The sequence below is a fragment of the Mauremys reevesii genome, linkage group 3, assembly GCF_016161935.1.
Source record: "Mauremys reevesii isolate NIE-2019 linkage group 3, ASM1616193v1, whole genome shotgun sequence".
In the NCBI taxonomy this organism is placed as follows: domain Eukaryota; kingdom Metazoa; phylum Chordata; order Testudines; family Geoemydidae; genus Mauremys; species Mauremys reevesii.
In genome coordinates, this window is record NC_052625.1 from 59,063,171 (window position 1) to 59,085,285 (window position 22,115).

At 46.6% G+C, this 22,115-nt stretch overlaps 1 protein-coding gene across 1 annotated transcript in view; it reads left to right on the top strand.

The window, feature by feature from the left end:
* The first annotated feature begins 486 nt into the window (after positions 1-486).
* Positions 487-22,115, top strand: part of LOC120399918 — a 69,918-nt gene continuing 48,289 nt past the window's right edge. The window contains exons 1-3 of the mRNA XM_039528149.1: positions 487-1,149; positions 16,397-16,472; positions 19,264-19,754. Coding sequence (XP_039384083.1) covers positions 1,045-1,149; positions 16,397-16,472; positions 19,264-19,754 — 672 coding nt within the window. The 5' untranslated portion in view covers positions 487-1,044. The remainder of the gene's footprint in view (positions 1,150-16,396; positions 16,473-19,263; positions 19,755-22,115) is intronic.

Genomic DNA, 22,115 nt, shown 5'->3' on the forward strand with positions numbered 1-22,115 from the left:
CAATCTCCCTACTCCCCGAATAGGCCCTGCTAGAAAAGGAAAGCCAGACATTCTGTGTGCATTGAGGGGGTGCAGGGAGCTGATGGGCTTCCTGGATTTCAGCTCCCCCCGTTTATCAGTTGTTGCCACAGAACAACACAGGCAGCAATATGATCCTGTATAGCAGGATCAGATTGTGTATGAGAAACCCACCTTGATTCTTTTTTGTTTTAATAAGAAACACTTCCTTCTGCTACATAGCGAGTGATCTCTCTTGAAACCCCCCTGTAGAAATTCCCCTTCCAAGGTTTATAGCGTGTGTGGAGGGGGGAGAGGGAGACAGGGCTTATCCTGCCACTCCAGAACCCACACAGTGGTTTGGGGGATGGGGTGGCTCGCTGCCCCCTTCGATTTCCCTTTAAATGGAAGCCCTGCCCACTGAAATTGACACAGTCCTCCTTGGCTGGCCAATGGGAGCCTTGGCTGGGTGTTCTGTTTGTTACAAGTTTCACATTGCTGGAAGACACAGAGACTGAGAGAAACAGAGAGTCAGTGTGTGTGTGAGGGAGCGTGGATGAGGGGGGGAAGAGAGCGAAGAGGGGCGCGACAGAGAAAGAGAGAGAGGGAGGATGCCTGTTTGGAGCAGCAGGCATCAAGGAGAGAGAGAGATGGCATATTAGACCATTACCATGAGCAGAGCCCAGGGCCTCTGCTAAACAGCTTTTCCATTTCTTAAATAAAAACATATTCCACCAAATGTCTCCTGTCCCTTGCAGAGCCCTGCCAGCTGGTACCTTCACTCCTTCTGCAGCCTGTAGAAAGAAGGGAAGTTTAATTTTGTTTAAGTGTTGAAAAGGGATTTTTTTCAAGTGAGGGCCAAAAGACAGAGAGTGGTGGTGGAGGAGGAAGGGGAGGGGCAGTGCTGAAATCAGGGTAGCTGAAGCTTGGTCGCCTTTAGGAGGTCTGTGTACCTGGGGGGGCTGCTTGAATGCAAGCTATTCTGAGTGCCTCCAAGCAAAGCTGCAGCAGCAACAGCTCAGCAGATGTAGATGTGTGCGAGTGTGCATGCTTAACCCTTTCTTCGCTCCCTGGATTTATACCATGCTGAAGATCTTAACCAAAAAGCTCAGGGACCAGAGTTTGAATGAGATCCAGCCTTTCCAGCTAAAGGTAAGAAAAGCTCCCAGCATGTCTTTTTTTGGGGGGGAGGGGGGGGTCATGGTGCAGCTAATTAATAAGAGGGATAATAAAGCTATTAACTTTCAGCATTCTGTGTCCGGGGTCAGTTGCCTTTCACCCTGCTCAGAGTGCCAGTCAGGGTTGGAATTGGCCTGTACTGCATTAATGTTATTAAGACCTATTCCTTTGAATGCAGGCCTGCCTTTTTGCCAAGGCAGGATATAATATAGAAGGCGTGTGTGGTGGAGAAACATATATATTGGTCTTTTAGACTAGTAATATTTTTAATAAGGTGCATGTTTGAGTGCCGAAGTTGCCTAGCAGAGGGGTGTGTGTGTGTATCTATATCTATATAGGTATCTAAAATCACACCTCTTTGATGTTGCAGTAGCACCTAGAGATCTCAGCCAGGTTGGAGCTCCATTGTGGTAGGCACTGTGTAAACATTACTACTCTGAGCTCCATTCTCTTCAATATTTTTGCAGTTCTCTTTCTCCTGGATCTGAAGGCCAGAATCAGGCCTGGAGTTTGCAGCCTGGCTCACTTCACTGACCTAAGGCTTTCTGTACCTTGCTTCTATCCATGTTTAGTTTGTACTGGAAAGCTAGGGACTGCAGACTCAGGCCAATGTATATCCAAGCCCCCTCTGCAAAAGGCAAGGAGGAATTTATCAACCATATGTTGTGAAATAAAAATGGAGCCAGGGTGAGAGGCATACACAAAGTGCCAGGTTCTGGTTCGGGACACTGGGGGGTGAATCTGGAGTAATCCCACTGAAATCAGTGGAGTTTCACTGGATTTGCATTGGTGCCAGTGAGATCAGAATCTGGCCCCAAATCAAAGAAGGGGCCAGGGAAAAGTAGCAGCCTTTATTGCCTGGTTTGGGGGCGGGGGTGCTATGCAGCGGTCTCCAGTGGAGTCTTTTGTATGCATTACACAGGGGCAGATTGTAGTATGCATCTGTGCTCCTGCATAGTTGCTCTGGCTAGATTGGTGGCAACTTTTTGAGAAATGGGGCTGATATTTCCTCCACGTTCTATGTCCCGTTCACTTCTTCCAGTTTGGATTGTGGATTCTGTTGTTTGGAGGCAATAGGAACATTACTTTAGATTGTGTCTGATTGATCCCATGCAGGACATGCTTTGTGCGTGGGCAGCGCGCAGGGCTATTTCTTTGGGCCTTGTGTGGCTCTAGCCATCTTTTGTTTTAATTTTCTTTCTGAATCTTGAATTCCAAAACCTGCAAGATTTCTGGGGCTGCAAATGAGACACTGAGAACCAACAGGGCCCCACAGGCTTTCAGGATGCACATATGCATCCACAGAAACCGGCGCTATAAGCATCAGCCATTTTATTCACACAAGTGTCAAGATTCTGCGGCACAAACAAGCGAGTTGCATTTTTGAAGGCCTCTTGTTACAGCCTTTAGATCTCAGTGTCTCCAAAGCCTGACACTTAGGCCTGTGCAAGTGTCATTGCAACCTGCTGGAGTTGCTCGTACAATGACTGGCACAAACGTGCGTGGGCACGAAGCCAGAGTTTCCACACTCTGGACTCAAACATGCCTTAATGGCCACTGGGGGCAATGTGGAGCTGAACCACTGTGGGGAGCTCTGGGTGGGATTTTACTTCAGGCCAGCATCCCTTCCTCACTGCTTCATAGAGTACACATTACTATCCCTTGGGTGTCTGGCCAGATCTTCTAGTGGCTGTTGACTTGGGGAAGGTACCACCGGGGACATGTGGAGTACCTGTGCTTTGGAGAGTTGTGTCTGGGGCCTGCCCAAACCCCCCACCCGCTCCCTTACATACTCCGGGAGCAGCTGGTCACAAACGGGCCCTCTGAGCTCCACATTCTTGGAGAACACGTCAGCATCTTCTCAGCTTCCCAATTTGCACATTTTGCTGCATGTGTGATGCATGTATTCTTGGGTTTCGAAACAGCCTTGGGCGAGTAATTGTAAGTTTAAAGGGGCCAGTCCTGCAGGCAGTGAAGTCAGTGGGAGTTTTGCCATGAATGGGAGTAAGATCAGGTCTATTGTTGTCAGACTAAGGATGAGTGAATCACTTTGGATAAAATAAGATCTGACCTCCAGCCAAAACCCAAACCAAGCAATTTCTGAACTTTTTTTTTTTTTTTTTTTTTAAATCTGGTTAGCTGATTCCACCCACGTTGTCAGGCGCTTCTGCACTTCACATGCTTGCTGGAAGTTCCTAATACTATGGAACAGACTGTTCTTAACGTTTCTAGCGCTACTGGAAGCAGGCAGTACTGAAATCTTGCAACTGAGAGTGTTCTTCAGTGGATTTTCAGTCCAATTTTGCAGACTCAAGACGTTCAGAAAGATTTTTAGATTGGCACTCAAACTTTTGGATGCTTCTCAGAATAGAGCCCCTGAACATTTTGTGGATCTAACTAATGGTACTGCATGTAATAAATGGGCTTAGTGTGTTTGGTCATGTTCCTTTAGTGGCTGGCCTCATTGAGAATAAGAACCTGCCTACCATAGCAGCTGATGGAATTACTACTCTAGCTCATGCAGGTGCTGCTTGTGCTGTCAGTGCTGGAGGCCCTGGGTTCTATTCCTACTAAAGGTGGGGTCTTTACACATGTGGCCATACATTTCTTACACTGAGCCATCCCATACAGCTTCACCTGTTGCCTCTGTCATCTGATCATATTTGCTAGAAAGGAGGACCAACTTGAAACCTGAAATACAAAACCTTCCAAAACTTGGTGGAGTGTTAGAAATCTAGAGGCAAAGCCAGATCTGAATTTTACAGTTTGGGATCCATCTTCTGTGACAACAGGCTGCTGTAGAACAGACTCTGTAGGGGTGGGGAGGGTGTCTAGGGGAAAGAGAAAGGGAGTTTAAATTTGTGAGCAGCATTCTGTTGAAATTTTCCAAGTGAGGGAATAAGAGAGAACCACACCCCTCCATACCCCTGCTTTTTAGGCCTCAACCAGGCCTCCAGAATTGAACCACTGAAGCAGGTGGTTAGACATCCCAATGAGTGCAGTTATTTGTACCCCCATGTGACACACTGGCAAGTGATCCCCTGTTCTTTGCTAACAACTCTTGTCTCAGACCTGACAAACTCACTACATCAAGTACATTGCTTACAGGGTATTTATCCATAAAGAGTAACATGTAAGGTCTCTGTTGAAAACTTGCAACTTAGCGACATTCATAATCATAGTGTTATGTGTGTATGTGTGGTATGCAAGGAATAATGTAATTATATTGAAGTTTATGCCCTCGCGGTCTTAAGGTTAAAAGGCGTCACCAGGAAATGATGTTACTGAGTGACGGCTTGTTCATGCAGGAGGGAGTTGCCAGTCCTCCCTAGTTAGCTGGTGAGGTAATGCCAGGCTCAGTTGTCTACCATTGCTCCATCCCAGAACAGTCAATGGAAAAACATCAAAGGCAACTGCAAACAGTCAAAGCCACTGGGAGGTAAAAAAGGACCATTACAACAGACAAGGGGGGATTGCCCTGACTATGAATAGAGACAAATGAGTGTTCCGATATAACACAGAGGGAGGAGAGGCACTCTGGATCCATTCACTGAGGAGACATCTTGTTGAGCTGGGGTGTTTTCATGTACGTTTGGATCCTGGTTCCTGTGAAACCAGCCCACTCTGCAACAGACTGAACTTTGGGGGGAAAGCCTAGTGTATTAGATAGGAAAGGTAACTATTAATACATATAGGCACTAGTTTGTGTTTTCTGATTTTGTTTTGTATTGTAACCATTTGTTTCCATCGCTCTCTCTTGTTTCTAGGGGAATCACTATGCTTTCTTAAATAAACCTTCCTTTGTTTCATTACAAGTGCTGTATATTATTACGAGTGGTGGTTTAAGGGAAACCTAATAAACTGGGGCACAGAGGATCTGGGATTTCTGTGAGTAGCCAGTGTCAGGGGCTGGGAGTCACAGGGCACTGCTTCAAAAGGACGCCGTGACTGGGGTGCACTTCTTGTTAATCTGCAGGGCAAAGGCTGGGCTGGCTTAGCCCAGAGGGGAGTGTTTGAATGGTTAATAAGCTGGTGGTATTAGGGAGCTAATACCCATTTACCACGGTCAGGGTAAGCCTTCCACTCACTAGAAGCAGAAGATAAGGTGACTCACAGTCCTGGGTATGCAGAGAACCATCACACTCCAGTTTTGGGTTGGCTGCATTGGAGATCACTTCTGGAAGAACTAGGCCTAGGTACATGGGATAAATAAGGTACAGGTAACAAAGCATGCAAAAATATACAGCGATAGGAACAAAATGGCTAATTGTGTCCAAATGAGTTTGCATGTGCAACTGTAGCACTCTTTTTACTCTCACAAATCACACACATGCATTTTTTTTCCATCCACAATTAACAGTTTGCACCACTGCATGCATATGTAGTTGGTGCAATTTACGAGTCGAGTTTTTAAGCCTAGATTTCAAGCTTTTCGGGGCAGAGACTGTGTGTTCATTGCATGTCTATACGTCTGTCAAACTAGGGCCTTGAGTGGTGTGCCTACGTGCTACTGCAGTGCAAATAATCAATGATAGATTGAAATACCTAGCCCAAGGTGCACAAAATTAATAGCTTTGATGCATCCATCACAGGTTCTAGCCTATTACTTTTTATTCACACCATGACAGCAGTGAATGTTTGACAACACAGTAATTGTTGAATTACTGTAACATCAACACCTTTATTGTTATGTGGGGAGGGATAACTCAATGGCTTGGGCGTTGGCCTGCTAAACCCAAGGTTGTGAGTTTAATCCTTGATGGGGGCACTTAGGGATCTGGGGCAAATTAGTACTTGGTCCTGCTAGTGAAGGCAGGGCTCTGGACTCAATTTGACCCTTCAGGGTCCCTTCCAGTTCTAGGAGATAGGTAACCTCCATATATAAACATGTTATTTTAATCCAGAAATATTACTGAAATGACTGTATCTGGAATACTAATTCTGTACTGGCATGAAGCACTATTTTCTGGTTAGGGGAACGAGAAGGGTGTCCACTTTTTAGCCCATGAAAGGAAGGTAAATGCTGTTCTCATCTGAGTCTCATTGTAACGGAGAACAGCCTCTCATGGCTGCTCAGTGCATACAGCAATATGGTCTAGTCAGTAGAGAAGTCACCTCAACAGACCACTCACTCCTTCAATTATTTCCCCCTGGCATCTGCCTCCAGAATCAGCGATGGGATTCTGCTGTGACCTCTGGGGTTTTGATGGGTCCCAGCAAGAAGCCATGGACAGATTTTGAGTCCTGGGTGAAAAAGGTGGAGAACCACTGGTCGAGTGGGCTGAACATGGGACTGGCAGACAGGGACTTCTGACCCTGCTCTGACTCACTACTCTGTATTGCCATGGGCATGCCACTTAACTGCTCTGGCCATTTACTGGGTCTCAATTTGGCCCCTCTCTCTCTCTCTCTCTCTTTCCCCATCTGTAAGATGAGGAAAATAGTATTTACCATCTAGCTCATTACTAATGCTGAATGGGTTCCCTTACAAAGCGCTGCATAAGTGCTCATGATTATTATTCGTCAGGGCAGAGTATTGGCTTTCTGATTTTTCTGCTGCTGCTGCAGTTGTATGCTCCAGCTATCCGCTGGCCTCCTACCAGATTGCTCATTCAGCTGATGAAAGTCTTGCTCAATGGAATTTATTTTCATCCCTGTCTCCTTAGGAGGCTATTCCCCCATCCCTTTCTGCTTGCTGCTCATGCTCGTTTAGCTCTTCCCATCACAAAGAATTAATTCCCTTAAGATTGTCAGGCTCCGTTTTAAAATCTGAACTGAAGACATTTTCCTTTCCTCATCACTGTTTGTAGCTTTATGCTATTTTGGTTAGTTTCAGTCTTATTGGGGAGTCAAGCAGTAACTAAGGACCCAATTTAACGAGGTACTTTAAAGCAATGTGCCTAATTTAAGTGTGTAAGTACACCTTCGGATTTCAATGAACTGTTAATGTGCTTAAAGTTAAGCATATGCTTAAGTACCTGGTGGAATTGGGGCCTAAAATACCACCATCAGGTTAAAATGAGATCCTTAGTTGATCTATATAGCAGTATTGCCAACCCACAACCATTCAAAATCATGACTCAGGAGGTTGCCAAAAGTCATGAGATTGGCTTAGAAGTCATGAGACCTTGAACAAATCTGGGGTTGCTTCTGGGTTTTGAACTTTTAGGACTCACATTTGCCAGCTTTTCTCCTCTGTCATGAGGGCTAGAAACTTAAATAAACAAAAATAAAAACCTGAAAACTGAGATTTTCATATAATCTCGTAACTTCCGAAACTGAGGATTTAAGAAAAATATCACTCAGTGTGAGGCTTGTGTAATGTGAGAAGCCAGTGAAGCAACACTGATTTATAGCTGATAAAGATCTAACCTGTAGTTTTAAAAAAGAAATGTCCTTAGCTGTGGGTCAAGAAGGGACCTCAGGGTTTGTCCCTATATTTACTAATCCCTGAGTTTATTGAATCTAAAAATTAAAAAAATCCTAATATTCTTTACCCTCATTGTAACACTATTCATTTACTTTTTGAATTTCAATGAAAATAGATTGGTCCATTTGCTCTGGTTTGTGGTTCATTTTGAGCTGGGTTCCCTTCCCGGATGTCAGGCAGCAGCAAACACGCATAGAAGTGTGTCTAAAATGCACCACAAGCGTTCAAGGTGCTACCCGAAGCCCTCCATCTGTGTTTGGCTTTGCATGTTTGGCCCTCACCACTGGTCCAAGCAACCTTCCTGGTTCCTCCTTATTTTTTTTTTTCCATCCTTAAAAGTCCAAGAGCAAGTTTGGCATCTCTGTCTTTTTCAGGCTGGAGTGGATTCGTCTGAGTGATGATTTCTCTTATCTGTGTTGGAGGTCATAACTTGCAGTTGCGTACACGGGCGTGAGGTGGAAGAGGAAACCTTTGAATGGGGAATTTCCTCTCTCGATATAGGAGTGCCAGACTGCTAGCCAGATACTGCAATTTGGTGGGAAAGGGTCTGCAGTTGAGCTGGGGGAAAAAGAAATCCTCGTTTGCCCTTTCACCTATTACATACTAAACAACGTGTTTGTCCCAGGCGACCATCTAAAGTCAGCTTCATTATTTGGAGGAGATAAACAAGACAGTGTGGCAACTAAGAATTAATATTGCTGTTGGCACCATGGCCAGTGGTTTTAGGGGGCTGTGCTGCGGCCATATGTGTGTACGCTAGGGAGAGAGGGAGCCCAGTTGACAGACTGAGAGATCAACAGTTTCTACGTATATATTTTTGGCTAACAGAGGCCACTTCAGCTGGTTCGGATTGGACAGTTCTCTCTTGGGAAACCTGTCGATGGCATTACCGAATCAGCCTGCAGGGGTCGCTGTAGAGCAATGCAGCTCCCTCCCACTCTTTTTGCCTCCTCTCTTCCAGAGACTAGGCAATTTTTCCCCCTCTGACACAGCTTTCCCTGCCTTCTGCTAGCCTGAGTGAACGAGAAGACGACCCCAGGACTCCAGCTCAATGCACATTGTATAGCATTGGCCACCAGGTTGGCTGGCAGGGTTGCTACTCATCTTGAATTGCATGAGTCTAACCTGCAAAGATAAAAGCAATCCCCCAGTTTCTGTTTGGGGCATCACTGGATTGCAATGCAACATTGGGATATGGAAAGGTTAGGTTATGCTGGCCTGTTACCACTGGACCAGATCATGTGTGTGATGGGGAGGAAACCCTGCTGGCTGGTTCTTGTGCTGCAAGGTCAAATTCTTCCAAATGGGAGACCCTGGGGAAAATCTGCTGGCTGGTTGGAAGGGATCCAAAGTACATAGGGTCACCCCAAATTTCTGGTCCTGATTTTTTGCCAGCAGCATCTCATGTGATCTGAGCTTGTGGGCACCAAACCTGGACAACTGTGTGGCTAACAAGCTCTGGGTTTTACTTTGGAGACATTTGAACAGGTGGACCCAAGATCTGATCCTGAACAGCAAGTCCTACATTCTTGGCTCTCTTGATGGGGAAACGCAAGAGACCTGATGTAAATCCCTAGGGGAAGGGGCACTTAGATCTGCTGGCCCTGAAAGGGTTAAACAGGGATTTATCTGGGTTGCCTGAAACATCTGCGCTGCCCCTTACAATGCATTTTCCAGCTTGACTGTAATACTGTCGTTCGTGTGTGTGTGTGTGTGTGTGTGTCTAATGCGATTCCACCTGGTTGAGTAGAGATTATTGTCAAGCGAGATCTCCCAACACAGGGAGCTTCTCGTCAGCTAACGACACCTCTCTCGGGGACAGCAGGCGCCTTGACTGGATCTCTTAGGGAGGGGGCGGGTCAGAAGCACCGTTATCAATTACACTGTTTGAGCCAAGTACTGTTTGGCTGTGATTGTCTGACTGAGGGGCCCAGGAGGTTCTGGGGAGTCATTGAAAACCGTCAACTGAACTGGCCTTTTGCCAAATGATCTCTGCTCGGCACAAATACAGTAACTCCCGACTTAATGTCCTCTCGCTTAACGTTGTTTCGATCTTACGTCCCTGCTCAATTGCAGAACATGCTCCGTTTAAAGTTGTGCAATGCTTCACTATAACGTTGTTTGGCTGCTTGCTTTGTCCACAGCTGGCAACCCCCCTATCAGCTCCCCTACGCTCCCCAGCCACAGCACCTCCCGCCCACCGGCAGACCCCGCGGATCAGCGCTTTCCCCCTCCTCCCCCTGCCTCCTGCCCGTGGCAATCATCTGGCTTGCAGCATTCAGGAGGGAGGTGGGAGGAGTGAGGACTCGGCGTGCAGGCTCCCCCTCCCTCTCGAACGCCGCAAACCAGCTGATTGCTGCGGCCAGGAGGGAGGGGTGAGGCTGTGCGCCAAGTCCTCGCTCCTCCCCCCTCCCTCCTGCCTCCTGAACGCTGCCTCTACCAGCCCTTGAGGCTAACAACATATGGTTGGTTTGAGGAGACAATGTCACTGCCCCGGACCACCTGCAAATTCACTAGTCACCTCTAAGGTTGGTGCGTTCCAGGGCATAGGAACCCTACAATACTGGGCCCATACCATTCTGCTGCCTGGCAGGAAGGGCAGGCCTTGTCTTTGCCTGCAGGACCTTGGTGGTATTCAGCGGCATTCACCCTGCCCAGCAGGAAATGCCCAGCAGGACAGGAGGAATTTAAAGGCTTTATGGCTCCAGGGTGGCTGTACCTTTCACCCCTCGCTCCATCTCGCCATGGGTACCCTTCTATGTGCCCGGCCCAGCGCCGGCCCATCTCTCAAGGTGGAATGCAGCTGGTCACCCCACTCTTGTGGACACTTTCCCCTCCCATCTGCGATCACGCTGACTGCCTCCTCCCATTCATGAGCCTGTAATGTCCCAGTGGCAACTAGAGCCACTGCTGAGCTGGAAAAATAATACTGGGAAAGTATTTAGCAAATTGTAACTGTCTCTCAGTTCAGCCTAGCGGTGGGGAAGGAGGTGATCCAGCACCAGGGGCCCAGCCTGTCTGTGGGGTCTGTAGGATGCCCATTACTGTAGTGTCTGCTGGAGGCACCATAGAACGGTTGGGCAAACTGACCCGAGCCCCTTGCCTGAAATCCCAGCGGGAGGGGGCAGGAATGAGTTCCCCCAGCAATGTAATCAGCAGCAGGACTGGGGCCTCTGTCTCTCTCAGACAGGTTAGTCTTTGCCCACTGCAACCATTGAGACTAGCTCAGTTAAGCCTCTCTATAGGGCACACGTGATCTGGGCCTTCATTTAGTAGTGGCTGAGGTGATCTCTGAAGAGCCAGGGCTGAGCTACGCCTGTGCAGCAAGGAGCTCTGCAGTCTGAAGCACAGCGGTACCTATCCTAGGAAGCCAGCGTTCCAGAAGTGGCCTAGGTGTGCCATGGTGAGGTCCCATGGCCTACACACATTCATAGTGCAATCCAGGAGTGCAGGCCAGGGGTTCAGAAGGAGCATCTGTAGTGAACTCAGCTGCCTCAGATACTTACTGTCACCATTTTGGATGGAACAAGCTGCTGCTTGAGGAAAGGCAGGAGTTTTCCAGCTTGAAGGGGGAGAGTGAACTAGCGAGATTGAGGATGATTTGCAGTTAATCCCTTGCCCTTCCAGTCGCAAGGATGGTTTGTTTCATAAATGTATTTATACAGCCCCAGCTTCCCGCTGAGACGATGTGTGCGTCACGGGGAGTCCTGGAAACAGCAGGAGCAGATCTCTGATTCAACACACGTGTGCGTTGTGCACTCGCATATGTTCCCAGCCTCTCTGTCCTGAACGTAGTCACGCATGCACAGCAATGTTGTCACGCACACGCTTGCCCTCAGAGACGCATGCTTGCTAGCACAGGGAGGCGAACACAACCACCCATTCAAACACTTGCACGGACACACCAAAGCACATACCTTTGCTCTCACTCCCTGATGCTCCTGTGCACACACAACAGCCACACATCTATACTTGCACCCAGACACACTTCCAGACATACTGGCTTGCATTGTCACACGTGCACCGATGAACTGCCATTCACGCGCACACAGACATTATATGCACATTTGGCCCTCACGCTCCACCCCTGACCTGTAGCTTGGGGACACTTTTGTGTGTGTGTGTGTGTGTGTGAGAGAGAGAGAGAGAGAAAACTGGAGACTCCCCCATTCCCGCTAGTTTCACACACAGATGCAAACACCATTTCTTATGCAGTGAACGAAGAGGGAGCTAGTTGGCCTTTTTGGCACATATGAGCTTTTCCATCACCAATCCTGTTTCTGATGCAGACAACTCATTGATGGATGCTGTCATTTAGCATGAAGGATTGTTTGGACAGAGGCAAATTTGAGGCTAATATAAAGCATGGGTCATTCAGTGGACGCATGAAGCTGATGTTGGGAACACCTAAGAGAGCAGGGTATTATGGGTAAAGGTCAGGAGGAGCTAGGGAAGAGAATCTGTTCTCCACTTCAGAGGTTGCTTATGCACTGAAACATGAATGTTTATATCCTTCCAAAATGTGTGTTTAAATTTTACTGGAATACTGGAAATTCTTATCCATATAAATGTCCAGCCCTTATTTTTTTTTTTTTTCAATTTTGCTAATCTCTTGGCCTTAGCGATATCTTGTGGCAGTGAGTTCCACCAGCTAATTTTATGATGTGTGGAAAAATATTCAGTCTACCATGAAAGCAGCCCATCTGTCAGGGTTGAGGCACATTTCTTGGGTATCATGCAGGGGAAGCTTCACTGCTGCTTCTGCCTGTACAGTATCACTTCTGGAGATGAATGGAGGACTTCAGTTTCCAGGGCTGTCAGTCTGGCACCTTTCATCTGCACTCTTTTTTTTTTCTTTAAGCCTAACTATGATTTAAGATGTGGAGAGGTTTACTAATAAAATGAGAGATTAAAAGAACTAAAATACAGGCTAAATAACAACTATGGAGATGCATGATAGTTGTTTGCAGATATTTGTAAGGTGGAGAGACCAAAAAAGGAAAAGTAACTCTTGAGTGTGGCCTCTAGGGGTCTAACTATAGTAAGAGTATTGGGATGTAATTGAACAAAGGAAAAGGCGAGGCTGAGTATCAGGTGAAATATTCTACAGGTAAGAGCTGATGGATGGAGGAATGGCCTCCCCAGGGAAGTGCTGGGAAGAGATAGGATGACTTAGTAGGTATTTTCCATCTCTAATTGCTGTGATTCTGGAATTAGCCCTCACTTGGTGGTTTTGTGAACGCCATGTAAGGCAGAACGGAGCATAGCTTGTCTCGTGGCTAGTGCTAAAAACCTGTTTGTCTCAGTAAGATAAATAGTTATACAGATGGTAGAACCACATCTATCCATGTAGGCGTTTCTATCACACTGCTCGCCATACCAGAGTATGGGAGCACTTATGGGCACTCCTGTGGTATTACTGCCACAGGCTCAGTTTTTCCATTCTAATCATCATTAAAAGCACAGAGTACACTCTTTGGGGCAGGGACTGTCTCTTGCTGGGCCTGCCTTCACTGAAGTGTTAACTCCAGTTATCTCCACTGGAGTTACTCAGCTTGAGCGAGAGAAGTCACAGCGTGAAATGACACTCCAGCTGCTGTGGTAGGTAGCATGCTGAGACGTCTGAGGGCATGTCCCTAGGGTTGCCAACCCTCAAGGATTGTCCTGGAGTCTCCAGGAATTAAAGATTAATCTTTAATTAAAGATAATGTCATGTGATGAAACCGCCAGGAATTCATCCAACCAAAGTTGGCAACCCTACATGTTCCATGCTTCTTAGTACTGCTTAGTAAGCTGAGCCGCTCTGTGTATTCTTTCCCAGGGAATTGTTTGAGAACTTGCCTGCCCTTTCTGGGCACATGGGGCATTGTGGGAAGGCACTGGAGGACTAGCGATGCTCGAGGCGCTAACCTGCTTCCATACTGCAGAGTGGTCATGTTAGCAGCTGAAAAGTTTTAGCCTATCCCTCCTGCTAGGCCAGCCAGCTTGAGTTAACAGCAACCACACTTGAGTTCAGTGTGTGTGGACAGAACTCAAGTTAGGGGCAGCAATCCAGTTACAAGTTGAGTTAACTCTGATTTGAAGAGAAGCCCACTGTGTGTTTGTATAGCAAGTCCCACAATGGGGCTTCAGTCTCAGCTGGAGCCTCTGGGCACTGCTCTAATACAAATAATAGCTACATATTGCACTAGCCCTGTGGACAAATGGAGGACTTCATACTCCATGGCTGTTAACTTGGCACATCTCCTCAGCGCTAAATGTCCTTATTAAATTGTGCGTGTGTGTGTGTGCGTGCGCGTGCGCGCTCACACGCATAATGTAATCTTAGCTGCTGTGGAGAAACAAGCAACTGCATTGACTTCAGCAGCATGCCGAGCTCAGGAAAATCCAGCTCCCACTGTCATGGTTTGACAAGTAGTAGTGGGAAATTATCAAACCATCCAGAAGGAAAATGTTTTCCAGTTTCTAGCAGGGCATTGCAAATACAGGAGGGCGAGACGCAAATGTGAAGGGATGTAGGGAAGATTTGACAAAGCCCACTTACATCAGACTGCAGGATGGTGGTTGGGTTGATACAGATGCTGTGCCTGTGTTTGGTGCCAGCTGTAGACCTTCTCCACTCCTCTTATTTGTTTTTTCCACATATGGCCCCAGTGAAGTGAATTTTCTCCTGTACTGCTAGTCCCTGCGTGCACCTTCTGGGCTGTGTGACTCCAGTGACGTTTCCTGGGGACCAGTGAAGTATGAGAAGATGGATGTGTACCAACATCATGTGTGCATTCTACCTGGGTCACTATGCAATTTAAAAGGCAGCCTATTCAAAACTTTGAAAGGAAATATATTTTTTCCCCTCTCCTATACATAACTCATAATTAACCTGTGAGACTCATTGCCACAGGATACTGTTGTGGGCCAAGAGCCTAGCAGGATTCAGAAAAAGCTTTTGATAATTAGATGAATAATAGGACCACACACAGTTATTTTAGGTAGGATTAAAAATGTATAGAGGATGGAAAACTGTATGCTTTGGGTAACCACTAATTGCCTGGGGTTACAAAGTAAACTCCTCTACCGGCAGTTTATTCCAAAATTGCCCATTATGTGGGCTTTCTTGGGATTCTTGCATCTTCTTCTGAAGCATCTGGTGCTGGCCACTAGCAGAGATGGGATACGGGGATATCAGGTCTGAGCACGATGGTAATTCCTATGTGCCACATTCAGCAGCATTGCATGCACAGTCTCCATAGGCGTATCAGCACATTTGGCAGCACAGTAGGTGTGTTTTACCCAGCTAGCTGTGGAATGTTCAGCAGAATGTCAGATGTGTTCTATCTAGAATTGGATCCAAGCGGCAGCAATTTGATCCAGGACTCTGCTTCAGTCTGTCTCAGGCATAGGGGCCAGCCACCAAATTTAGATTAAAAAATTCCAAACCATCCCATAGCCCCCATGTTAGTGGGTGCTTGGATATGGGGTTTTGGTTCAGGCGCATTGGATGGCCAAATCCAGGTATATCTGGAATTGTCAGCAACATGAAATGTCTATTCCAAATATACCTGGAAGATCTGGCACCAGTCAAAGTGGCTGCTAAATCAAGTCACTGCTAATGGGGAAAGCCTATTGGTGGGGTGCTGGTGGGGGTTGAGTGGTGGCAAGCCATGTGTGTTTGTGGTGGCATGGCATGTGTGCCTGTAGGAAAGGGACATTGTGGGTGTTTTGGCTTTGGAGAAGAAGGTGTATATGTTGTATGGCCATGTGTAAGGTCCTTTATGGAAGAGTCCTATAGAGCATAATAGCAAATGAGAACCTTTCTAAAGATCTTTTTAATCTGTCCTATAGGATTTAATTCGTTATGAAATTTTGGGGGGTGGTTCTAAAAGACCTATAGAAGGAGTCTCTTTCTGTCATATTCTGTAGGCTTTTGGAAGTAAATTCTAGACAGCCCTATTCCATTTCTATAGGATCTAATTTGTGCCATCGCTGGTAAATTGCACTGGACTCTTCCAGAAAGCATGGCAGGGCGTGTATGTTCTTCGGTGGTTTGTGTGTTCCTAGAAGGAGCGAGTGGGTGCACATGGTGGGTGACTGGTCTAGGGCCATGTGTGTGGTTTGTAGGATGGTGTGGTTGTTGACAGGATGCGTGTGTGTTGGTGGGGGAGTTGGTGGCAGCACGGTGGGGAGGAGTTGGGGAAGTGGGCGTACGTGTGGGGTGGATGTGGAGACAGGTTGTGTGTGGTTACAGAGTGTGTGTGTTTGGGGAGATTGGGAGGAGGAGATGTGTTTGTGTTGTGGCATGGGTTCTCAAACTGGGCATCGTGACCCCTCAGGGGGTCACAAGGTTATTACATGGGGGGGTCACGAGCTGTCAGCCTCCACCCCAAACCACGCTTCACTCCAGCATTTATAATAGTGTTAAATATAAAAAAGAGAGTTTTTAGTTCATAAGGGGGGGGTCGCACTCACAGGCTTGATGTGTGAAAGGGGTCACCAATACAAAAGGTTGAGAACCACTGTGTTACGGGGACAGGTTGGGGAGGTGAGGTGGAAGCAGGCGGTGCGCGTTTGTTCTGGCTTTCGTAGCTGGGTACGTGGGGGTGGGGGTGGAGTTTGAGGTTGAAGAGGAGGATGTTTATGCAGGGTGTCTGCGTGGTGGCAGGATGAGTGTGGTTCATGGTGGTAGGTGGCTGCAGGATTTGAGTGGGAGAGGTTCGGGAAGTGGGAGTGGGCAGCAGAGGTGCAGGGGGCATCAGGTGTTTAATACCAACCTTCCCTTTCTGACTTCTCGCTTAGATCTCCTACCCCCCAAGTGATGAGGACAGCGACGACTCTGAGGGAGAGAACCAGGAGCTTGCTCAGATCGACAGAGGTAAAGGGACAAGGGAGTCGAGCATAAATCAAGGCTACCATGGTGGAAGTGCATTTTGCCTTGCCCCTCTGCCCTGATAGAGACCTGCCTTCCAGTTCATATTATCCCTCCTGCACCACAGCCAGTTCTACTGTCCTGCCTGCATCTCCCTAGCGGACGCTTTGCATACGCTCCCATCTCCATGCACATCCTCCTTAGCTTGACAACTTTTGCTCAGGAAGCCCTATAGGGCTGCTGGAATCAGCAGGGGTTGTAAACAACAGCTCACAAGGGTATCAATAGAAAGGATCCTTCTTAAGCTCCCTGTACATGAACAAGTTCCCGCCAGTGTACAAGTACACAATGGGACTAATTTCAGTTGTTCTATTCAAGCGGCTTTAAGCCAGTCTTGCACCCACATACTCTGAGACCACGCATAGCCCTGCTCAGCCCTGGCGTAAGTCAGAGCAGCCTTGAAGTCAGTGGGACTACTCACATCAATGAAACTGTGCAGATGTTTGCAGGACCAAGGCCACAGTTCTCTAAGCTGTTCACTAAAGGCTTGTCTTCACAGGGACCTAGCTACTGCCTCTCAGGGAGGTGGAATAATGACAGCAATGGGAGAACCTCTCCCATCGGTGTTGGTAGTGTCTACACTGAAGTGCACAGCGGTGCAGTTGCAATGGGTGCAGCTGTGCCACGGTAGGATTTCAAGTGTAGACAAAGCCCTTAATCCTCCTCTAAAAGGAGTGAAGATAAAGTGAACTAATTCCTCTTTACTTCTGAATGGGGCCATCCATGTAGCGGGGTTCATGCACTTTAACTTCACACCTTTAGGCTGTGGCTACACTTAGCACTTCAAAGCGCTGCCGCGGCAGCACTTTGAAGCGCTAAGTGTAGTCAAAGCGCCAGCGCTGGGAGAGAGCTCTCCCTGCGCTGTCCGTACTCCACCTCCCTGTGGGGAATAACGGACAGCTCTGGGAGCCGAGCTCCCAGCACTGGGGCTTTGACCACACTGGCGCTTTGCAGCGCCGCAGTTTGCAGCGCTGGAGAGGGTGTGTTTTCACACCCTGCTGCAGCGCTGCAAATTTGTAAGTGTAGCCAAGCCCTTAGTTAATTCAATTGAGTGTCCCTGTGGAGACAAGCCCTAAGTATCATTAACCTTCTGTTAATGGGCAGGGAAACAGTAGCTCAGGGAGGAGAAGGTCTCCGGGCATCTCACTGGCAGAGCTTAGAACCCAGTCTTCTGGCTTGCAATCCAGAGCCCTATCTACTGGACAATGCTTTCTCTTTGTAAGTTTCAGATAGCAGGCCTAGTTTTTATATAATATCATGTTACCCACCAAAAACTACATTAAAAGAACATGATTAATGTTGCCAAGTCTAGCTCTCAGAAGTTAGGAAGTGCTACAAGTAAGGTTTCCTGTGCTACCTTAAATCAGTCCCCTTGGGGGTATGCATTATGAGACAGTTTTTAATTACATGAGCACATACTGTTTTTCTTCCACAGGACCCCTGGCTCACTGAGAGCCCAGAATGTACAACACTCGCTGAATGAGAGCTTGTCAGTATTTTGTTTTCTCGTCATTGTTGAGTGTTGTTTATTTATTGCACACCGTTCAAACTCTGCTGTGAAGACACAATGATTCATTTCCTCCTGGGTTTTTCTATGGTGCTCATCACTACAGTATCAGAGTGCTTCGCAAAGATTAATGAATTTATTTTCCCAACACACCTGTGCCCCATCTGAGATACATAATACTTGATTTTTCAGAGAATTTATCATTGTCTAGCACTTTCTATGTCCAAAGCACAGCTCCCATTGGGATGAGCGCTCAATTCTGCAAATCAGATCCCAGGTTTTCAAGTCAGGCACCCAGAAAATGGGGAACACAGAATTCATGGCCACCTGTGGAAAGTTTGGTTGAAGTGATTTGCCCAGCACCACACAGGAACTCTATGGCAAAAGCAGGGATAGAATCCAATTCTCTAGATCAGCATTCGACTTCCTACATCATGAGTTCACTCCTTCTCCTTCCCCTGCCTCAGTGCACACCTGATTCTGTTGGAGTGACTTTTAGCCACTCTTGCACTCCACATACGAGGTAGGAGTTGTACAGGCCGCAGTCTCCTGCTTCACTATACAACCATGATTCATCTCCAGAGCATGGTCCATCCTGTGCACTGAATGATGCAGGGTCCTGTGGAAAAAATAGTGTACGTTCATGTAATTGAGACCATCTCATAATGCAGACACCAAGGGGGCTGACTTAAAGAAACACAGGCAACCTTACTTCTGGTGCTTCCTGACTTTTGAGAACATGACTTTGCAACCCTTCATATGGTTCTTTTAATTTAGTTTGTTCTGGGGGTGCCATTTCATAGGTTTCCTAAAAAGAAACGGAGAAAACAGAAATTCCATCATGTGGCATCAGATTGACACCCATGTGGGTCAGCAGCAGGGTTGAACCTTGAGATCCACCAGTGAGACCACTGCCACATGAGCTAACAAAGTAACGGGTAGCAGTAGCAGGTTGCCGTCCTTTCTGTGGACCAGCATTAGATGGGGATGAGACACATGGCCAATGGGTTTCACAGATATTTGCTGACAGAAGAGGGTTCATCTTGGGTTCCATTCCAGGCTCTAGAGAGGATTCCAGACTCTTCTGTCCATTTCCTCCCAAACTTGACCCCTTCTACCCTATATACTCCAACCTGTCCCAATCCTTCCTCTTCCCCGCTCTGGCTCCTTGTCCCACCCCAGTCTGTCCCACACCTGTCCTACCACTCACATTTCTCCTCCTTCCCTCAGAGAGAAGACGGAATTGCACACTGACCCCTCTTGCGACCAATCAGCTCCAGAACCAGGAGAATCAATGCTGTAAAGTCCGGGCCCTTTTCCATGCTAGCCTGGATCGCCACAGCTCGGAAGAGGAATTGGAGCGCATCAACCGAGAGTTTGCCACCGAGAAGCGGAAGTGGTCTCAGGTCAGCAGGCTTTCTTGCTGTGGTGACAGCAACAACACGTCCTCCAGTGACGAGGAAGTGAAGAACTTGTGTGGCATGTCCTTCCGGCCCGTGGTGGAACAAGCCGATGGTCTGCATGCTAGCCCCAGCCCAGTGCTGTTCAGTGCCTCCCCTCCTAAGAGACTCCAGCCCCTCGTGCGGAACCCAGCCTCCAGGCCGCTGATATTCACAAGTGTTGGGGCCGGCTTTGAGCAAGTCATGCCTTGTAAGAGACACCGGCAAGGCTATGGGGACAAGGTCAACAGACCCAGCCTTGACCTGGAAAAAATGCAGCAGGTAAGTCAGCTTCACACAATTCACAGGGGAGAGGCAATGCTTGATTTAGTCCTCAATTGAGCACGGGGATCTGCTCCAACAGGTGATTATAACTGAACCCCACTTGGTAATAGCGACCATAATATAATTACATTTAACATCCTTGTGAGGGCGGGAGGGAAACACCAAAGAACACCACCACAGCAGCATCTAACTTCAGAAAGGGGAACTACACAAACTGAGGAGGCTAGTTACATGGAAATTAAAAGGAACAGTCACAAGAGTGAAATGCCTGCTAGCTTAATGGAAACTTTTAAAAAACACCATAATAGAGGCTCAAATTAACTGTATACCCCAAATTAAAAAGAATAGTAAGAGGACCAAAAATGCCACCATGGCTAAACAGAGTAAAAGAAGTGGTTAGATGCAAAAAGGCATCCTTTAAAAATTGGAAGTCAAATCCTACTGAGGAAAATAGAAAGGAGCATAAACTTTGGCAAGTCAAGTCTAAACATATAATTAGGCAGGCCAAAAAAGAATTTGCAAAGCAACTAGCAAAAGACTCAAAAACTAAGCAAAAATTTTTTTTAAGTACATCAGAAGCAGGAAGCCTGCCAAACAACCAGTGGGGCCACTGGATGATTAGGATGCTAAAAGAGCACTTAAGGAAGACAAGGCCATTGCGGAGAAGCTAAATAAATTCTTTGCATTGGTCTTCACTGCAAAGGATGTGAGGGAGATATCCATAACTGAGCCATCTTTTTAAGTGACAAATCTGAGGAACTGTCCCAGATTAAGGTGTCAATGGAGATGATTTTTGGAACAAATTGATAAATTAAACAGTAATGTCACCAGGACAAGATGGTGTTCACCCAAGAGTTCTGAAGGAACTCAAATATGAAATTGAAGAAATACTAACTGTGGTATGTAACCTATCACTTAAATCACCTTCTGTACCAGATGCCTAGAGGATAGCGAATATGATGCCAATTTTTAAAAATGGCTCCAGAAGCGATCCTGGCAATTACAGGCTGATAAGCCTAACTTCAGTACCAGGCAAATTGGTTGAAACTACAGTAAAGAACAGAATTATCAGACACATAGATGAACATGATTTGTTGGGGAAGAGTCAACATGTTTTTTTGTAAAGGGAAATCATGCCTCATCAGTCTAATAGAATTCTCTGAGGGGGTCAACAAACGTGGACAAGGGTGATCCAGTGGATATAGCATACTTGGATTTTCAGAAAACCTTTGACAAGGTCCCTCACCAAAGGCTTTTAAGCAAAGTAAGCAGTTATGGGATAAAAAGGAAGGTCTTCTGATGGATCGGTAACTGGTTGAAAGACAGGAAACAAAGAGTAGGAATAAATGGCCAGTTTTCAGAATGGAGAGAGTTGTAAATAGTGGTGTCCCCAAGGGGTCTATACCGTATTGTTCAACATATTCATAAATGATCTGGAAAAAGGGGTAAACAGTGAGATGGCAAACTTTGCGGATGATACAAAATTACTCAAGATAGTTAAGTTAAAAGCAGACTGTGAAGCGTTACAAAGGGGTCTCACAAAACTGACTATGCAACAAAATGGTAGATGAAATTTGATGTTAATAAATGGAAAGTAATGCATATTGGAAAACATAACTATACATACAAAATGATGGGGTCTAAATTAGCTGTTACCACTCAAAGAAGAGATCTTGCAGTCACTGTGGATAGTTCTTTGAAAATATCCACTCAATGTGCAGTGGCAGTCAGAAAAGCTAATAGAATGTTAGGAACCATTAGGAAAGGGATAGATAACAAGACAGTAAATATAATGTCACTGTGTAAATCCATGATAGGCCCACATCTTGAATACTGCATGCAATTCTGGTCGCCCCATCTCAACAAAGTTATATTAGAAATGGAAAAGGTACCGAGAAGGGCAACAAAAATGATTAAGGATATGAAACAGCTTCCATATGAGGAAAGATTAAGAAGTCTGAGTCTATTCAGTTTAGAAAAGAGATAACCAAGGGGGGATGTGATAGAGGTTTATAAAATCATGAATGGTGTGGAGAAAGTGAATAAGGAAGTTTCATTTACCCCTTCACATAACACAGGAACCAGGGATCCCCCAATGAAGTTAATAGGCAGCAGTTTTAAAACAAACAAAAGAAGTACTTCACACAACACCCAGTCAACCTGTGGAACTTGTTGCCAGGGGATGTTGTGAAGGCCAAAAGTATAACTGGGTTAAAAAAAGAATTAGAAGTCATAGAGGATAGGTCAATCAATGGCTATTAGCCAAGGTGGTAAAGGATGCAACCCCTTGCTCTTGATGTGCCTAACTCTGACTATCAGATACTGGAACTGGATGACGGGGGATGGGATCACTCAATA